Below are 20579 nucleotides of genomic sequence, written 5' to 3'. Positions count from 1 at the left end.
TAAGATGATTAAAGAAAAGCAGATAGAATATAAGACTTTAAAAAGTCTGGTTGAAAATGGACTGTGAGTGCAACATAATGTGGCAATGTATAAAACACAGAAATGAGAACACCACAACAGACACAGACAGAAAGAATACGTTTGGGGTGTGGTCCCAATCCTGAACTTTAGATAAAGGTTCATCATTTACGACCAAAGAAGTGAAAAGGTCACTAGTACACAACCGTTCAGTCTCCTCTGGAGCCACAGCTTCACCATGTGTCTGGTCCATCTGACCATGAATAGACTGCAGCTTAAATGCTATCAGCTCAGATTCAATTCTAAAATTTTTTACTGCAACTTAATTTCACAGTCCATTAGCATGCTGCTAAATGACTGTGTGTTTTGGTGGTAGTGGTAATGGGAAAGAGACAATGGAAATGAATGATTCACAGACAGAGAGAGAATAAAATGTAGGCTGGAGGCAAGCTGAAAAGTAGTAATGATGCATTTCTTCAAAAGAGTGTTTGCTTCAGTAAAGACAGGAAAGGTTGAGCTGCAGTGTGCGTGCTTCTGTCCATGCTGCAACCCAACACAATAGATTTTCACTCTTTCTTTTTTTTGTAAAGTTAAATTGGATGTGTTATAATGCTTTATATCAAGAATTTATCAAATTCTAATTCAGAATTTCATATCTGTGGCTACAGCCACATTTACTGTTTGACATGTTTGGTGTCCTGTGACCGTACTTTTCTTTCCCTGGTGAACACGTGGGTAGATTCAGGTTGTGGTTTGTTCTGTCAGAGGTTTCTTGTGCTGTAGAAAAACTTTCCTCCCTCCTGTGGTGAGTATCAGGTATCATCAACATATATACACTAATAACCTATAAAAGATGACACATCTCATTTACCCTGGTCAGTCTGTTTCTAGTCTGTTGTTGGGACCCAACCAGCACTGATCAGCATGAGACTGAGGCTGTGTCCGGTCAGTAAAAAACAACTTAAATATAAATACAATCAGTGTTTATATTTAAGTCAGGGCAGCTGTGGCTACAGTGTAGCTGCCATCACCAGTGTGTGAATGTGTGTGTGGATGACTGAATGTAGTGTAAAGTGCTTTGGGGTCCTTAGGGACTAAGTAAAGCGCTATACAAATACAGGCCATTTACAAAGAAAGATCAATACAGTATCCACATCTGCACCAAATCTTCAGCAGTCTTCCACACCAGCCTATTAATCAACCAAAGACCCAGACAGACTTTTAATTCATTTGAAAGCCTGATGCTTAGCCTCGTCCACCCCAGCTGTCAAACTCAGAAACCAGTCTTGTTATCATCTATCGTCCACCTGGGCCTTACACAGAGTTTCTCTCTGATTTCTCAGACTTTTTATCTGATTTAGTTCTCAGCTCAGATAAAATAATTATTGTGGGTGGTTTTAACATCCATGTAGATGCTAAAAATGACAGCCTCAACATGGCATTTAGTCTGTTATTAGACTCAATCAGCTTCTCTCAAAATGTAAAAGAACCCACCCACCACTTTAATCACACTCTAGATCTTGTTTTAACATATGGCATAGAAACTGAACATTTAACAGTGTTTCCTGAAAACCCTCTCCTGTCTGATCATTTCCTGATAACATTTACATTTACAATAATTGATTACACAGCAGTGGAGAGTAGACTTTATCACAGTAGATGTCTTTCTGAAAGCGCTGTAACTAAGTTTAAGAATATAATCCATCCACTGTTATCATCTTCAATGCCCTGTACCAACATAGAGCAGAGCAGCTATCTGAACGCTGCTCCAACAGAGGTCGATTATCTTGTTAATAATTTCACCTCCTCACTACGTACGACTCTGGATACTGTAGCTCCTGTGAAAACTAAGGTCTCTAATCAAGAAACCAAGTATTTGACTCCGTGGTATACAGTGGTCCCTTGTTTATGGCAGGAGTTACATCCTGCCATAAACTTCGCGATAGGTGAAATCCGCAAAGTAGCCAACTTTATTTTTTACAGTTATTTCTGATGTTTTAAGGCTGTAAAACCCCTCACTACAAACTTTATACACTTTTCTCAGACAGGCATGAACGCTTTCACACTTTTCTCTCTTGTTTAAACACTCAAAGATCAAACCTTTGTAGAAAAGTAAGTCCAGTATTATAGAATGAAACCAAAGGCACCAGCAGGTGACGACATTTCGTTGACATTTTTGTGTTTGTTGGGGAGAAAACAAACATAGTACAGCACGTCAGAGTCACACTGCTAACGATCGAAGATTTATGTGAATTTGACAAGCTGAATGCGTTCTGTACTGTACAGGAGACACGGCACGAGAATGATTGGCAATGGTCTACCTACAGCCAATCAGGATGCAGAGCACAATGCGCTGTAAAAAAGAAAAAGAAAAGAAAAAGAAAACACATGCAAAATTGCACAACCAACAAAATCTGCGAAACAGCGAGGCCGCGAAAGGTGAACCACATTATAGCGAGGAACCACTGTACTTCTCAAACACGTAGCCTAAAGCAGATAATCCGTAAGCTGGAGAGGAAATGGCGTGTCACAAATTTAGAGGATCATCATTTAGCCTGGAGAAATAGTTTGCTGCTTTATTTAAAAAAATAAAAATAAAAATAAAAAAAGCAAGGCTGAGCTACTGTAATTCATTATTATCAGGAAGTCCTAAAAACTCCCTGAAAAGCCTTCAGCTAATCCAAAATGCTGCAGCAAGAGTACTGACAGGGACTAGAAAGAGAGAGCAGATTTCTCCTGTTTTGGCTTCCTGTTAAATCCAGAATCTAAAATCCTGCTCCTCACATACAAGGTCTTAAATAATCAGGCCCCATCTTATCTTAATGACCTTGTAGTACCATATCACCCTATTAGAGCACTTCGCTCTCGCTCTGCAGGCCTACTTGTTGTTCCTAGAGTATTTAAAAGTAGAATGGGAGGCAGAGCAGCATGTCTTTATCCTGTCTTCCTCCCCCAATCACAGCAGATGGCCCCGCCCCTCGCTGAGCCTGGTTCTGCTGGAGGTTTCTTCCTGTTAAAAGGGAGTTTTTCCTTCCCACTGTCGCCAAAGTGCTTGTTGGGGTTTTCTCTGTATGTATGTCAATACAATTACAATATAAAGCGCCCTGAGGTGACTGTTGTTGTGATTTGGCGCTGTATAAATATATTGAATTAAATAGCGTGGGTTGTCTATCGATTCAGTCCCTGGCTGTTTGAGTCTGTGTGTTGAGGTATTCTTGTGTAATATACCGAATCCCAAGCTGCTTCATTGGGGGCAATTTGTATGAAAACATGGTGCTAAAGGATAAAAACAGAAGGTGCTTGGGTGTTTGAACAATAGTAGTAAAATTATTTTTAGTGCTCAGTTAGAGAAGAAAAGCACAATATATACACTGTGTGTGTGTGTGTGTGTGTGTGTGTGTGTGAGATGAGCTTAAAAAGCTGTTAAGGGTCATGAAGAAACAGGTGATGCACATCAGAGCAAGCATCCAGGAAACATTAAAGGCCAAGTGAAAAGTCTAAACTGGGAGAAACTGTTAGTACAACAAAATAAAGCAAAAACACTGTGGAAAAGTGTTTTGTGCGCTCTGCTGAGAAGGTGGTCGGCTGCAGACTCCCATCTCTGCAGGACCTGTACACCTCCAGGACACTGGGGTGTGCAGCTCGGATCACAGCTGACCCTTCTCACCCTGGACACAGTCTGTTTGACCTGCTCCCCTCGGGCAGGAGGTTCCTAGGAACAGTTTCTTCCCCTCTGCTGTTGGACACATGAACAATACACCACAAACACATGACCCGATACCGTGTTCTCTGCATCTGTTCCATTTTTGCACTGATCATCACCTGCGCACATGTATATATTAATCTGCTTAGCACTTTTAAGTTTTATTTTTATGTTTATTTAAGTGTCGTCTTACAGTACGTTTTGTACCGCAGCAATTGCCTAATGTAAACCTGCTCAACATTTGGCATTAAAACCCTTTCTGATTCGGATTGTGAAAAGAATAGAAACCCCACAAAATCATTGAATGATCTGGACGAGACGTCTCAGTAATATTTTTGCCATGAAGTTTTATGCTATGGGACCAGAATAGATTATCAAAAGTAACCTTTAACTGTCTTCATATGTCAGTTGGCACCAGCCTTGTGTTACAGATTATTGTTTCTATTGTTAGAAATTAATAGCACATTATCATATACATTTGTCCAAATTTCCTTCCATTTGGTATTTCCAAGAGAAGGTGAGTGATAAAGTTTGGATTTCAGAAGAGCTGATGTACTGTGCTTGAATGTTTGAGCATGCATGGTGGATGTTCAAGTACTGTATTTTTTCCCTCAGGTATTTCCACACCATCTACCTGGGTGTTCGGAGTCGTCAGGGTGCTGAGACAGAGCGCTGGCGTTACTACTGGAGGATGGTCTACGAGTTTGCAGATGTGAGCATGCTGCATCTACTGGCAACCTTTCTGGAGAGCGCTCCACAACTGGTGCTTCAGCTGTGCATTATCATCCAGACACACAAGCTCCAGGCTGTGCAAGGTAGTAGCCCCACACACATTCAAACAATGCTGCACAATTGTGTGACCATACTGATGCCAAACATTTTTATATATGGCCTGTATTTTTATAGCGCTTTACTTAGTCCCTAAGGACCCCAAAGTGCTTTACACTACGTTCAGTCACACACACATTCACACACTGGTGATGGCAGCTACATTGTAGCCACAGCTGCCCTGGGGCGCACTGACAGAGGCGAGGCTGCCGGACACTGGCGCCACCGGGCCCTCTGACCACCACCAGTAGGCAACGGGTGAAGCGTCTTGCCCAAGGACACAACGACTGAGACTGTCGGAGCTGGGGCTCAAACCGGCAACCGTCCGATTACAAGACGAACTGCCAACTCTTGAGCCACGATCGCCATGATTGTAGCTGAAGCTGGTAGAGCTATTTGTTTGTGTGTACATGCTGTCTTATGGATAGAAATGATTCTTCAAAGCCACATGTGAATTTGAATTCTGTGTATAGACAGAATTTCTAGGTGCAGCCAGCGAGCAGAGGGTTTGTGGTTCAGGTGACTCAAGATCACAACTGTGGTTTTTGCAGATTATTTGATTTTGTTGGCTTCATTTAGCCATGACCTCAGCTTGCACTGAGGCGGTTTGCAACGTGGTGTGAAGTTGGTGGCTTAGAATCAGTACTTTAAAGTCAAAGGCCTTGATCCTCAGTCAGAAAAGAATGGAGAGTTTTAGTAGTTTGGTCTTGTTCATGAGTGTGGGGAGAGTGGAGTGGGAGACTGACAGATGCATTGACATGGCATCAGCAGCGATCTAGATTCTGTATCAGCCTGTTGTGGATTAGAGAGAGCTGAGCATGAAACCAAAGCTGTTGATTTACTGGTTGAGCTACATTCCTTCCCTCACTTATGGTCTTGGTAGAAATGAGCTTCCTCCAAATCAAAGAAAGCTAGCTGAGGTGGTTCAGACATCAGGCAAGGATGCCTCACAGGCACATCCAAGGTGTTACGGCCAAGTCTGACTGGGAACCTGCTTGTGAGTTTTACCAGTATTTCTGATTTGTTGCACTCTGAACTTTAATTCTCAATAATATAAATGAATAATTCTCTGATTCCGTTAGCTTTCAAACCTTTTCAGTCAAATGGCTGTAGTTAAACATCCAGTTCTCTCACCCGGGGCGTTTGTTCATCATCCTGGATGTGCAAGACTTGCTGCAGTGTCATGGTCATGTAATGTCCATTTCCTAATTATGCAATAACCTGTGAAGCAGATGAAAGATCAGGTGGTTTTTTTTTAGTAGCTTTTCACTGAATCTGGAAATATGAGGCCCAAAGAAAAGTGTGTGCTATCACTGGGCTAAAAAATAACTAAAAAGAACAATCAAAGAACTTTTACTTGGTCAAGAAAAAAACATTTACGGCATCTACCCCATGACTAGAAAACTCTGGAGGAGAAAGTCTACAAATCAGCGTTTTTACAACAAGATGCACATGATGAAACGCTTACTGCAAAAACAACCAATGAGTTTCTCTAGAAAAAGACGTTGGATACTCTAGGACTCTAGGATATTCACGTGAAAACATCTTGTTATGTTGCTGAACATGACAAGATGTGTTACAGTTCAATTTTATTTATATATATTTTATTTATATATATTTTATTTATATAGCACCAAATCATGAGAACAAAGGTTCTAATTATGCAAATGATTCAAGGTGGAATAAGAATGCCCTGGAGCAGTATCTGTACCTGCTGCATTCATCTTTCCAAGTGTGGTGTTAGGTTTATATTGGTGATTGTCATTTATGCGTAGAAATATTTACTCATATATGCTTAGAGTTTTATAATCGATTGCGTAATGATAGAGGTCTGATCCGTAGCAGTCTGCGAAGACTCTGTGTGCCTCTGTGACAAAGTGGAGGAGCAGTTGCAATGCTCTCCATTTGTCCCATTTGTGTTTACCTTTTTTTTGCACATTGTACACATTATTCTGTTTCTATGTATTTGCTGTGATTTGCTATTTGTCAAGTAACATTGCTTCACTCACTATCCCGGGTTTGTTTGTGGAAGCGTTTTGTTGCCGGCAAATCAAACATTCTGCAAATTAAGGCAAATACTCAGTTACATGTTTCTTTATATTTTATTATGTTACAGATTAAGTCATTTGTTCATATTTACTTTGTTTGTCTTTTCAGTCTTCATGAGGGTCAGGTGTGGGGAAACGCCCGCCTGGCATTTCCTCATTTTAAAGTCCTGATGATGTCACACATGACATCAGCAGGTCAAACCAAGTGGAGGGGTTGCTTTGTCCATAGAGATGCTTCCTTTTGTTTGTGTTAAGGTTTAAAGGGATTTGTTGAATGTTTTTCCTTTCGTTATTACTGCCATTTAGTTGTGTAAATGTGCATGTTAGAAGTGTGTAGAGGTTTTGTGTTTTTTAGATCATCTGTGTAGAGTTTTAGATCCCTCAGTTTGAGTGAGTGGTACTGGCTGGGCAAATGGAGGGAAATTGATGGCCCTATTTAAAGCCAGTCTCTACCAGATGCAGCAGAGAGGAGAGGTGAGCTGTGTCACCGGATCCATGGGCTGTGGAGTTTTGTTAATAGAGTTTATTTGGGGGGGGGGGGGGGGGGATTTTGTTAAGTTACACATTAAATTAAGTTCACTGTAAATAAATTGCTCACCTCTGGAAATCTGAAAAATCTGCGTAGTCTGCTTCCCACCACCTTCCTTGACGTTCGAGTCTGACTACTTCACAGCCTCCCAGAGTGCTCTGGCATACACATACATCTTAAGGTCATGAGAGAGGTCGTACCGTCTCTTACTGATTTATGGTATAGGAGGACACCTGCTATGTATCTGCTTAAGTATAAGTGCCTTTTGTTTAGGTGGACCGCTGGACTCCTGGGACCAGCTTTGGGGAGTCATTCACAGGATCACATCTTGACACGCACATACACACATACCTACACGACACACAGACAAGGTACTCTTTGTTCTCATGTATGCCTATGTAAGATGTCATATGTTAATGAACCTATGCATATTCATATAACCACAATAGAGATCGACAGACCACAGATGACTTTCGCGCATTGCATTGTGGGTACGAGTGGCAGCAAAATCAAAACACTGCATCAAGCGCTAGTGTTTCCAGCACCGCTAATCATTAATTCTGCAGTTTTAATCCCTACTTGCATTTTATTTGCTCCCAAAAACAGTTCTGTACAAAACAACAGAAACACGGCAGCTCCGTACAAGACAGACGTGACGAAAAGGCAAAAAAAACAAAGTACGAGGAAAAAATCAAAGGAGTGAAAGAGTCAGACCCACACGAGCACAGAGTGGAGTAAGGAGGTTAGCGTGCTGCACAACTTTCATCACGCACATATTTATTATTATATGGTCCTAAGTGTGAGCGCATACACTCACAACATGTTTAGTAACTTCAGATCCTGCAACAAGCCCAGGTCCAGTTTACTTTGGTGATTTGGACGATTCCATCTCACAGCTGTTGTTACAGGCCAACACAATGTATGTGTCGTTTCAGGTTGTAGTGTTACACAACATTTTCAGATCTAATAGAAATAAAATGAGTGTTTCGTAATTCATTCAATTTATTGTCTTTATTTATAACTGGCATTATTGTTTCGTTCTGTTATAGAATCTCACAAGAAAGAGGCAACATTGTAAAAATCCATCGTGCTTTATGAGCTGCTTCGGTGAAAAACAAATCAACAATGCAACAAAACAAAACAACATTTCAAAACAACATAGTGGAAAACAGTTATTCATCACTTGATTGCTTCAATACAACCCTTGGGCACATATATGCGGACTTTTCGTGGCTGTTTTGATCTCGCTCTCTCTTCACCGATCAGATCTCTCTGTGGTAGCAGCTTTAAACTCGGTCTGACCCAGGCTGATAGAGGGGCCCAGTCTGGATCACATTCCTGCATTTTGTAGGCTGGTTTTCCTACAAAACACAACAAACATTAGCCCGCAAAGCCACAGTGAACAAAGCAGCATAGCAACGAATTCAATTCAAATCAATATAAGACTTATTTGTAACCTACATCAACAATTATGTTATGATAGATTACGTAATAACTACAACAGCAGACTGACCTTTGTGGGAATGCTTGGAGCAACCTGTGAGCTGGAGTGTTCTGGGACGTTATATTTGGTCTTCGAATGGCTGCAATCCAGGCCATCCGTCGCCTCTTTGTTACTTCAGAAACATGACTTGAACATTTTCTCTTCCACGACGGAATCCGATAAAAAACGATCTCTTTACCCGTCGGCTTCCTGTGGCTGTCATGCAGCTATCGCAGTTAATAATACAACAGCTTCTTGCCATTTTTTTCTTTTTATGGCTGTGTGACTGTTTTCATATGAAAGCCTGCGTGCGCTAGTACCTCTTGCCACTCGGACCTACAATCCTTTGCGGTTTTACCCCGGAAATGACGTCACATTTTCACTTCATCACTTAAATCACTTTAAGCATATTTGCACTGCACAAGACAATGTGGCTTGCACAACACTGGTCACTATATTCTTCATTTCCAGTTAATACTTGTACAGCTGCTGTTATTGTGTGTATATATATATTTATTTATTTATATTTCTTCATACATTCTTATATAGTTCTATACTGTGTATTGTGTATTTTGTTGTACAGTTATTTTATTTTCAACTTTAATTTATATATTTTATCTTATTCTTTCCCAGTTAAATTTACCCTTCATTCTAATTTGTGTTGTACAGTTATTTCATTTTTAACCTTAATTTTTTTTTTTATATTTTATTCCTTCCTAGTTAAATGTACCCTTTTTAATTTTTCATATTTATTTCCTATCTTATTCATAGCCTTTTCCTTTTTTTTTTTTTTTTTTTTCTTTAGGTCACGAGCAGTTGTCTAAGCATTTCACTGCATATCGTACTGTGTATGACTGTGTACGTGACAAATAAAATTTGAATTTGAATTTGATTTGAGATCTCTATAAAGAGCAGTGCTACGAGGGAGCTGACGAGAGCGACTGGGGTTCGAGCGGAAGGAACGGCGCCCGTCACAGTTCTCTCCCTCGTGCACGAGTAACACAAAGAGCTCTGGCGACTTGTGTCTTGCTTTTGCCATTGTAGTAGAATTGTCTCGTTCCAGCGGGGGGCCTGTGCAAAGACAGATCCATCATGTGGTGCTTCTGTAATCCATCCGTTATGTGGTTGTGAAAACAGCTGTTTTCTCTCTGTCTCTTTAGGAATGACAGCTGCAGCCTCCCTCGTCTCTATGGCCTGGGCCCTGGCCTCCTATCAGAAGGCCCTGCGAGAGTCTCGGGATGACAAGAAGCCCATCAGCTATCTGGCAGTGATTATCCAGTTCTGTTGGCACTTCTTCACCATAGCAGCCCGAGTTATCACCTTTGCTCTGTTTGCATCTGTATTTCAACTCTACTTTGGCATCTTCATCGTCCTGCACTGGTGCATCATGACCTTTTGGATTGTCCACTGTGAGACAGACTTCTGCATCAGCAAGTGGGAAGAGATTGTGTTTGACATGGTGGTGGGCATAATCTACATCTTTTCCTGGTTCAACGTCAAGGAAGGACGGACAAGGTGAAGACGTTCTCCATCAGTGTGATGTGGTTCAATTTTTAAACAATGCTTTAACTCTTCTGTCATTTTTAAATTTATAAGCGCTTGGTTGCAGTAAGTGCAATAGTTGAAACGTACTACCATGCAAAAGAAATTCAGCCATTCCTGTTTCTCGAGCTAGTTTCAACTTTAGCATTTAGTACTGACAACTCTGTGACTTATATGAAACAATCTGTGAGACCTTCAGCTTATTTTAGTGATAGTTGCTTGCAAATACTTGCATTTATTTGTTGTTATTATGTCTCATGTCTCTGTGCAGGTGTCGGCTTTTTATCTATTACCTGGTAATCTTGATGGAGAACACTGCTCTCAGTGCATTGTGGTATCTCTACCGATTTCCTCAAAATACTGACGCCTTTGCAGTGCCAGCACTCTGCGTCATTTTCAGCAGTTTCCTCACCGGCATTGTTTTCATGCTCATGTACTATGCCTTTTTTCACCCGAACGGGCCACGCTTTGGACACTCACCAAGTGGCCAAGGCCTTGACCTGGACCCTACTGCTCAGTTCTCCACTCTGCCATCAGAAGGTGCCACCAATTCACTGCGTTCGAACCGAGGTGCTACCACAACTCTAGAACGACATGACATGGGCAAGTATTCTGAGCGAGATGGCTGCATGCCAGTGTTTCAGGTCCGATCCACAGTGCCATCCACGCCATCTTCTCGTGCTCCACGCCTAGAGGAGAACGTCATCAAGATCGACCTTTGTAGGAACCGCTATCCAGCCTGGGAGCGTCATGTCCTGGACCGCAGCATTCGCAAAGCAATTTTGGCCATAGATTGCTCATTGACTCCTCCACGGCTGCAGTACAAAGATGATGCTCTGGTACAGGAGCGGTTGGAATATGAGACCACTCTATAGTCCGCTCGGCTTTCGGAAACCCTGCAGGGGCACAGCAACAGAGTGGTATCCTGTGATCACATAAACAGCAACAGGAACTGTGGCAATAAGAATTTGTTACTGGCATCAGTTTCAATATCTTCATCTCCCATTGCTGTCGTTCTTTTTCTATTTCCGGGTATCAGAAGTGTCGAGAAGCAGTCGGGACTGTTGGTAATGGCTGGATGACCAACTCAGTACAAGTTCAGTTAGTGTCACTGGTGGGATTGCTGCTGGTCAGATTGTTGCTATTATTTTTACTAACACTTATCTGGTAAATGCTGTCTTCTATGGACTAAATACTAAATGACACTCTGCTTAGAACAACAAGAAGCGAGTGTGTTAAGGGGTGTCAAGTTAAAGCTGTAAAATAATAAAAAGTGGAATTGTCCATTGTCCATACAGACAGCTTTTAAGTCACCAGATACTCCCATAAAACAAAGGAGACCTGAATTACAAACTCAAACTTGTCCAAATGTGTTGGTGTCCTACCATATCAGCCACAAGCAGGTGGGTACTCTCAGTCATTACTCTCTTTCTCTTAGTGCCAAAAAGGGTCATTGGGAACATCCTCTAGATTCCTCTAGAAACAACTTAGGGGTGCCTGCATAATCCAGAAGGTTCTTCTTTGAGCTAGGCCTTTCAGTGTTATTGGACATCTGTGATCAACACTGGAAGATGGCCAGAAAGTGACCTACGAGAAGACAGTGGTCAAAGTAGCATCTATGAGCAGTGATGGTGTTTTGTTTGGGCAAAATGGGCTAAATGATAAGGCTGAATGTTATAATAGGAAGCAAGAAAAGGGGGCAAAGGTTAAACACTAGCTAATGGTCTCGTTCTGAAAAGGAAGCATTCAAACTTACCCAATGCCAAGAAAAAAAATCTTCCTGGCAGCTCAACATAACTATTTGTAGTCCGGCCTCAGAAACACAGCTGCAGAATTATTCTAATCTTTGTTTGTATGTGGAGGGTGAAAGCATGTGCCAGACACCAATGAACCGAAGAGAGGAGAGAGAATGATACCGGAAATGGAAATGAGTTGAGGATCGAAACACAGACAAGCAGCCAACTCAGCCATTCCAACCAGCCACCAGGATGTACAGTACTCATGCAACATGCAGCATTTTTCTTTTAGAGATGAAGTAGAGGCTACTGAAGTCATGTGTGTGTGTGTGTGTGTGTAGTTTACACAAAACAAGCAAAGGAACGCGTGGTTAGTCTGTCTGAATAGAATCTTTGCTGTAGGTATGCAGGTGACACACGTCACCTTTCGAGGAAAAATTGCCCTTTTTAAAAACACTTTTTACATTTTGACTCAACACATTTACCAACCAAACCACACAACACAGGTTAGCATAGTGCTGGAAGTGTCCACTGGCAAATGAGAAACCGAGACGGGAAAAAGCTTGATCCTGATCATACTACATATCCTGCTCTGGAAAATAAGCGATGGAATACAACCATTTTCCATACGTAACTTTTAAAGTTGGTAACAAAGACAGTAAGTGTAAATAACAGAATGTAGGATTTATTCAATCAGAAATGCAATGCTGTGACAGGCGGTTATCCAAAAATGACTATTGGACTACAGCCATGGTGGTGTTAAATGATGAAACTGTAAACATATACAAGCTCCAACAGATGGCGTTTGGGGCCAAAGCATTTTTCAAAGTCCAATCTAAGTATTAAACATACACACATAGTGTTGTTATATGGAAATTACATTTATGAAAATACCTCAAACATTTATTGTTTGAGGTATTTTCATAAATGTAATTTTGTAATTAATTTTGTATTTAAACATCCTGTGATGTAATTAAACATTTATTGTTTGAGGTATTGTTATTTTCCAAAATGTTTATGCTGTACTTCCAGTAGCTTGTCATGGATGACCTGGATCAAGATGGTGCCTGTTTTTCCCAAAAGTTTGTTCCAACCTGGTAGCAAGTTTCAGGGGAGTCAGGGGGTCTTACAAAATTCAAAGGTTGATATAGTGCATTACGATGTTGTGCAGTGCACTATAAAAAAATATGAACAATACTGTGTAAGTCTGTGTTTGATGTTACCAGTTAAATTGTCCTGGCCCGGTTGGCGTAGTGTGTATCCCAAACCTTGGAACATCCCTGAAAGAGAGAACCAGAGACTGAAGACATAAGGAGGTGCTGTGCCATCCCATTTGCACCATTCTGCTTACCCTCAAAACCCAAATAACTTTACTTCAAGAAACACTGGGCAGCAACAGACAATATCACCTCACAGACTAGTTGTCTGTTAGTCAAGAATTTTAGCTCTCTCCCTGCTTTTCCTGTGCTAAGATAGTGTCCAGATAAAAGGAAATCTAGGTGGTCTTTTGTCCAAAGTCTTTGTTTTAAAGCATGGAAAGAGAAAAACACAAAGCGAGTCAATGATAATCAGGATATTCTGACCGGTCATTGCAGTTATTTGAAACCACAGCACAATGGCTGTCATAATCTTGTTTATACAAAGATATAAGTGAAAAAAGACTCATTACATACAGACCACTTAGAGAACGTACGGTTACGTGGTAACCTTGGTTCTCTGAGTGAGAAACTATCTCTGCACTCCGTACATATGGAACATGTAACGGAGTTGAGAGATAGTCTCGATATGATAGAGAACCAGGATGATGTGTATGCAGAATATACTATGCTGGTAAGTGCTGGCATATTCCCACCATTTTTTGTGGTTTCTATTAGATAGAAGTTTCAATTACATACTGTATGTTAGGGTTTTTTAATAATTGTGTTTTCTTCGTGGTGACAAGTCAAAAATGTTTTCTGTAAAAAAAAAAAAAATTCAAAGAAGCAATCTTGAATGATACAGAGATATTTTTGTGCTTACACCAAAGCCTCTGTGTTTTACCAGAGACATACTTTTAAAGGACTATAGCAGTGGTTTTGCACGTTTTAGAAAATCTTTTTGCAAAACCTTTTGCTGTATTTCTCGAGTTTCACTATAGTCTTTGAACTTTTGTTGTTGGTTGTTATTATTATAAAGTAATGCATTGGAGACTTCCTAAGTATCCGGTCGTTAAGTCTGACATCACTAGCCGTGTCTGGGCCTAAACTCCGCTGCAGGTCCATATATCAAACGATCACTATGGCATTACTGAGAGTTGAAAAACTGTCTAAAGTCTTTCATCTTTAATAAAATGATCAGCGTTCTGCTCTACCAGGTGTAACAATTGAGTTTAACATCCAGGCATCCATGAAAACGGAATTTATGACATTTAACGGAGTTAGAAGTTAGCAGGAACTTAGCTCGCTAGCTTCTATCTAAATACAATATAGCATGTCCTGACTGCGGGGTTTTGGAAACAATTCAAACGTACAGCTTATCACGTCCAACATAAATGAAGACAGAAAACTAAACAGCAGTGACATTTGTAGGGTTACTGAAGTTTGGCTAGCTGGTATATAATGATGAGCGGTGCTACGTGACCGCTAGCGACACAGCTATGTTAGCATAATATAAACAAGCTAACTTTTTTTCCACTAGATAAAAGTTAACGTGAGTGTTCTCGATGGTCAGGAACAAATGTAATCGCATGGCAGGATGCTGTAAAAGGACCAAACTTCAGCCAGGAGAACAACTGAGATAATCCATCCACAATACGAGGTTAGTCATTCATATACTGCTGCATGGGCTGGGCTGTAGCTACATCCTAAGGTTTTAAAAACTGAGCTTAAATAAATGATTAGCGGTAATAAAAGCCGAGGGAGGTCAACAGTGATCACTGACTGTTTTAGGAGCTTTTTGAGATTAAATAGAAGAAAATACAAAACATTAAACATGTTAACAACACAAAAGCCATATTAAACGCAGACTACTTTAGGCCCGGAAGTAGGATTGGTCACGTCATCACTTAACGACCGGATATCTTCATTTAAACAGTCATACACTGCACAATTTTAAACTGTACTGTAATGAACAAAAATCCACAAAGTAGATATAAATCCACAAATCTGGCATAAAAATGGCTGCAAAAATCTATTCAGACTGAGCAGTTAGACCTAAAAACATGCACACAGTGTTACGTCTGAAGTTTGACAACAGATACTTTTATGTGTGTGTGTGTGTGTGTGTGCGCAGTGTGAGTTTCAGATATTTTGAGGAGACCAATCTCTATCGTGGCATTAATGTCTCTTCATTATTTTTCGGTTACTTTGAGATTTCCATGGACTTGTGTTTGGTGGAGGAATACACTTGTGCTTTAGTGAAAACGTTTTATACATAAAGCTTTTGTGGGTTCAGCAGAAGCTGCATAACATAAGACAGATGTCCTGAAGTAATACTACAGTAGCTGAATCAACATTAGTGACAACTAAAAAGACTAAACGCTTTAAAATATACTAAACCTGATGATTTTCCATTTAAAGAAGGGACTTTCCCAGACCTATTATCTGGGAACAAACTCGGTGGTGAGTGATGTAGATGTAAAGCGTTTGTCTTTTGTCATTTTGGGGTTTTTTTTCTTGGGATAAAGACACAAGTTTCATGATGGCACAATACTGTTAGAGAAAGGCATATACTGTACAAGGCTGTACATACTGCCTGTTCAGGAAACCAAGAGCAGGCTGTGGAAAGAACTTTCATGATCCCTTCAAATAAAAATAAAAAAAGTGAAATTACTGCTCGTCTTTTTTAATGAAAAAAGTGAATAAAATAAATCAGTAACTGGGCTGTCAGTGGATAAAGACAAAGTCTAAACATGTATATTTAATTAAAAATAGCACAGCATGTGTCAAACTAAAAAAATGTGAGGTGGCAAATGTAGAAATGGTTCTCAACCACTGCACCATCCTGGTGCGCAGTTCAAAAGCCAGCAGATGTGGTGGTATGCATTAATACGCATGCCATGCATAACTTGCACATCTCTGAAGAAGACAGTTCGTCCACAGGTATTTGGATAGTGACGTAATTTTAGTAAATGTCGCTCCAGAACAGCTTTCAGCTACATTCATTGTTGTAGATATGGTTCCCCATTTGCAGACTTTTCATTGATGCTTTCTTCTGTACTGAGTTAAGCACCGAGGTTTCTCTGTTGTTTTGGAAACAGCGTTGCAAATGCAGCCTTGTATTTCTTAGACATCCAAGCAATTTATTTTAGTTTTCAGTTCAAAAATCAGCTGTAGCCTTAGTTTTCTCATCACCATCAACACACACAGTACATTGATATAAATATGTGTGGAACATGAAGCTACCTCAGTTTGTCTCATGAACAAACCCTTACAGATTGTCTGTCAGTTCATTTTCTTCTGTAACACAGTTGACACTTCTGTTTAAATGAAAATATGTTTACCAAAATTAAAATGAATTCCAAATAACAATAAATATTAAACCCTATGAAAACCCTCCAAAGTATAACATTGATAGTCAAAGGAGCTTGCAAAGAAAAGCGTCTGGACTTCTTTCTTTGCAAGCTCCTTTGACTACGATGACCTGGATGACTGAGAACCTTCACAGACATATAACATTGATAGTATGACAGTTATGTGGCATTGCAAATGGGCTGATTGTTGGTTTTATGATATAAAGGTGACTGTTGTTGTGATTTGACTATATAAACATTTGACCTGAACAGAACTGAAGATTAGGGTTCAACTAAAAAATATTACTTTAGACCTTGTTTGATTAGAACTAGAAAGAGAGAGCAGATTTCTCCTGTTTTGGCTTCCTGTTAAATCCAGAATTCAAAATCCTGCTCCTCACATACAAGGTCTTAAATAATCAGGCCCCATCTTATCTTAATGACCTTGTAGTACCATATCACCCTATTAGAGCACTTCGCTCTCGCTCTGCAGGCCTACTTGTTGTTCCTAGAGTATTTAAAAGTAGAATGGGGGGCAGAGCCTTCAGTTTTCAGGCCCCTCTTCTGTGGAACCAGCTTCCAGTTTGGATTCAGGAGACAGACACTATCTCTACTTTCAAGATTAGGCTTCAAACTTTCCTTTTTGCTAAAGCATATAGTTAGGGCTGGACCAGGTGACCCTGAATCCTCCCTTAGTTATGCTGCAATAGGTGTAGGCTGCCGGGGATTCCCATGATGCACTGGGTGTTTCTTCTTCACTCATCATGTGTTTATACACCTCTCTACATTTAATTATTAGTTATTACAATTAATCTCTGTCTCTCTTCCACAGCATGTCTTTAATCTTTCTTCCTTCTCTCACCCCAGCCCAGTGGTTCTTAACCTGGGTTCGATCGAACCCTAGGGGTTCGGTGAGTCGGTCTCAGGGGTTCGGCAGAGCCTCCACCGTGACATGCACGGCTTATTTTGTGCACCAATAAAAAACATATCTATGTCTTGAATTTGAAAAAAAAATCATATTTTATTTTTCACTAAAGAGGGGTTCAGTGAATGCACATATGAAACTGGTGGGGTTCGGTACCTCCAACAAGGTTAAGAACCACTGCCCCAGCCAATCACAGCAGATGGCCCCGCCCCTCCCTGAGCCTGGTTCTGTCGGAGATTTCTTCCTGTTAAAAGGGAGTTTTTCCTTCCCACTGTCGCCAAAGTGCTTGCTCATAGGGGGTCATATGATTGTTGGGTTTTTCTCTGTATGTATTATTGTAGGGTCTACCTTACAATATAAAGCGCTTTGAAGCGACTGTTGCTGTGATTTGGCATTTTATAAATCCCAGATGTGCTCCAGTGTTCATGACTTTGTTTTAGCTGCTTTCTGTGTTTAATTTGCCTTAAAATAAAATCTATTTCTATTTTTCCTTCATTTCGACATCATCACACAGGAGACAATGAGGCTGTACTTGGGGCACAGCTTAGTTTTCTAGTTAAGCTGGAAAGCATGCGTGTGTGTCTGTGTGTGAAAGAGAGAGAGAGATGTTTTTACACTCGATAGCAGAATATGTGGCAGTTACTGTGCTTATACTAGTCTAACAAAGAAGTTGTTCCTCAGTACTGCATCATCTAAATCCCTCAGACTGTGTTTATTTGTAACATCAGTCGCACAATACTGCTATAAAGGGATGAAGAAGCAATAGAAAATATAGAAAACTTGCAGTTATATTGCAGTTTGTTTCTTGGTTTACTCTTCCTCCTTGTTTTCTTGCACTTTTATTGACTCTAAGAAAAACAATGTTCCACGTGTGAGTAAGATGTTCCCAGTAACGGTTATTTATTAATAGCACAACATTTTTTTGACCAGTCTGTTCCATAGACAAAGTCTACAAACATCAGGGACACATGACACGTGTTAAATATGTAATATAACAATCATAGAGCCATTGCAAAAACTTAATTTAGTTTGACGATCCAACATGTTTTTGACGCGAGACTTAACAGGATATTTGACCGGGAGCCAGATTTGGGGAGGTTGCTATTGGTGTGTAATGGGAAACAAGGCTACAAAGTCTCCATCCACTAAAGTAAAATGTTTGTAGTTGGCTAAATGTAACCAAAGCACAGACACAAGACTCTCATATCTGCATTTAGTCTTAAAGACTTGTTGGAGTGGTTCCACATGACGAGCACATATTCTACTATCACTATAAGATGAGATAAATAGATTGTTTTTCTGTTAGTATTGTGGTCCAGCGACTGTCTCTATTCATCATCTATAACAGATCAAAGCTTTGCTGCTGTGGTCTAGACATACCTGCCAAGCACAATACAGAATTTAGCTATTGAACCAGGCAAAAACGACACTATGAAGTTTGAATGGTCAGCATCATTTGTGCAGCAGCAGCAGCTCCAGATGGGATCGTCCAGTCTTAGTACAAGCACAGTAACCAGCAGGTTAAAACAATCCTGTATAATCATTCTGTACAGATGTCTGTTTAGAGTTGGTTAAACATGGAATACCACAGATAGTGAACTGAACAACTTAAATGCTTATCTGTAAATAAATGTATGCAATGTGTACATGTTAAAAAAGAACATTCCTCTCTTTTTGAGTTCTGACTGTGAAGCGTGTCTCTAGAGGTGCGATGCCACCATGATGGCTATAAATATGACAGTAAAACACAGAGGAAAAAAAGATAAATGTGGTGTATGTGGTGTATTTAACAAAAAGAAAAAACATGTTTAAGACAAAGTAATATTGGTCTTATCAGTGCGTTGCATTGTGTGATGAAAGCATTCAATGGGGGAAAAGTACATTTTATTGTAAAAATAATAATTCAAGAATAATAAAAAAAATAATCAAAATGAGTTTTTTGTACATATGAGATTTTTGTAAATTTTTATTTGAATCTAATGCAACACAAACTACCAAAATTCAGTTAATAAAGTACACTGTGGTCATTTATCTGGCCTCACGTTTGTTCATTTCATTTTCGAGTCAAAATCTCATTGGTGGTAGATTCTCCAGGAGGAGCCACAAATCAAATCACCATCACAGGCTATCAGTGTTACACAACTAACCTCCTAACTCAAGGGGCTGGACAGCACAGGGCCGGGCTGCTGTGTGCAGAGTTGCTCGGATTCATTGCAACTAAGATATGGCAAAAGACATTTTACAAAAAACATAAAAAATCTCAAACACTTCCACGTGTCTAAATGTATGTCTGGCTCATCTTTTGAGCCAACCTTGAGAAGTGCTCACACTGCAGCAGATGGATGCACAAAGTTGTCAAAGTATTTCCAAGTGTGAAGAACTGCAGTGAGAAGAATCATCAAGAGATTCAAAGAGAGCCACACAGCACAGAACAAGCCTGGCAGAGGCAGGGAACCAAAGAATCACTCGAAGCCTGCACAGAAAAGGTTGCACACAATGAAAGTCTCCACGTCTGCAGAAGAGGCTCCTTCCAGCCAACCGGAGATGGATTATGCAGACAGGAAGCACGTCCTCTCAGATGAAGACCTCTTTGGCCATGTTTGCAGAAAGAACATCAGGGGGGCTAATGATATTGACCCTGGTAGTTTTTGGTGTTTGTTGAAATTATTTTTTTGTTTGTAAAGTTAAAATAATGTAAGCATCAAAAACTCTGTTTACATTTCTGTATGTTTTCTTCTTTATAAGCACGGGTGCAGTAATTAGGCCTCAATGTTGTGTTATGAACTTGGATGTGGGGTGGGGGATTCCTGGTGTGAGCAGTGACTGATGTGGGTTTCAAAGCCCTCTGTTGGAGCCACAGAAACATGTTTTGCTTGTGATGCTAAAAGTTGTGTTTACCCTTTAGGAGAAAGCTTTGTCTCATTCCCGAGGGAAACCTGTGTGGACTGGATGATCCCATCTGGAACTGTTGCTGCCGCTCCTGCACAGATTATGCTGTGGACCTTTTTGTAGGACTCTAACCTAACAGGTAACTAAAAGCTGGGAGTAAAGTAGGAGGGATACTCCTGCTGAGGTGAGCAGCTCATTATGCTCATGCCTTGTTTTAAGTTACAGATCGCCGTGCTGATGCATGCACTGCTTTTCCCGTCTTTTACGTGTTGGGCCACTCACTGTAGAGCAACACAACTAGTTTCATAGTAATTTACTTCTTTATTGATCTTGTAATAAAAAAACATAAATCCATCGTCTGACTCTTTCTGTGCTATGAGCTACTCATT

General features: G+C 40.3%; 1 protein-coding gene across 1 annotated transcript in view; it reads left to right on the top strand.

The window, feature by feature from the left end:
* The window catches only part of xkr4 (XK related 4), a 29775-nt gene extending 10443 nt beyond the window's left edge, over window positions 1–19332 (top strand). Inside the window, exons 2-5 of the mRNA XM_084911257.1 lie at window positions 4337–4536; window positions 9770–10124; window positions 10423–12802; window positions 12881–19332. Of these exons, the coding sequence (XP_084767383.1) occupies window positions 4337–4536; window positions 9770–10124; window positions 10423–11026 (1159 nt within the window). The 3' untranslated portion in view covers window positions 11027–12802; window positions 12881–19332. The remainder of the gene's footprint in view (window positions 1–4336; window positions 4537–9769; window positions 10125–10422; window positions 12803–12880) is intronic.
* Window positions 19333–20579: the final 1247 nt, after the last annotated feature.

This window comes from Perissodus microlepis, chromosome 18 (genome assembly GCF_051167445.1).
Source record: "Perissodus microlepis isolate ML-2025 ecotype Zambia chromosome 18, ASM5116744v1, whole genome shotgun sequence".
Lineage (NCBI taxonomy): Eukaryota > Metazoa > Chordata > Actinopteri > Cichliformes > Cichlidae > Perissodus > Perissodus microlepis.
The sequence above is the reverse complement of the archived record's forward strand: the minus strand, read 5'-3'. Positions and strand labels throughout refer to the sequence as shown.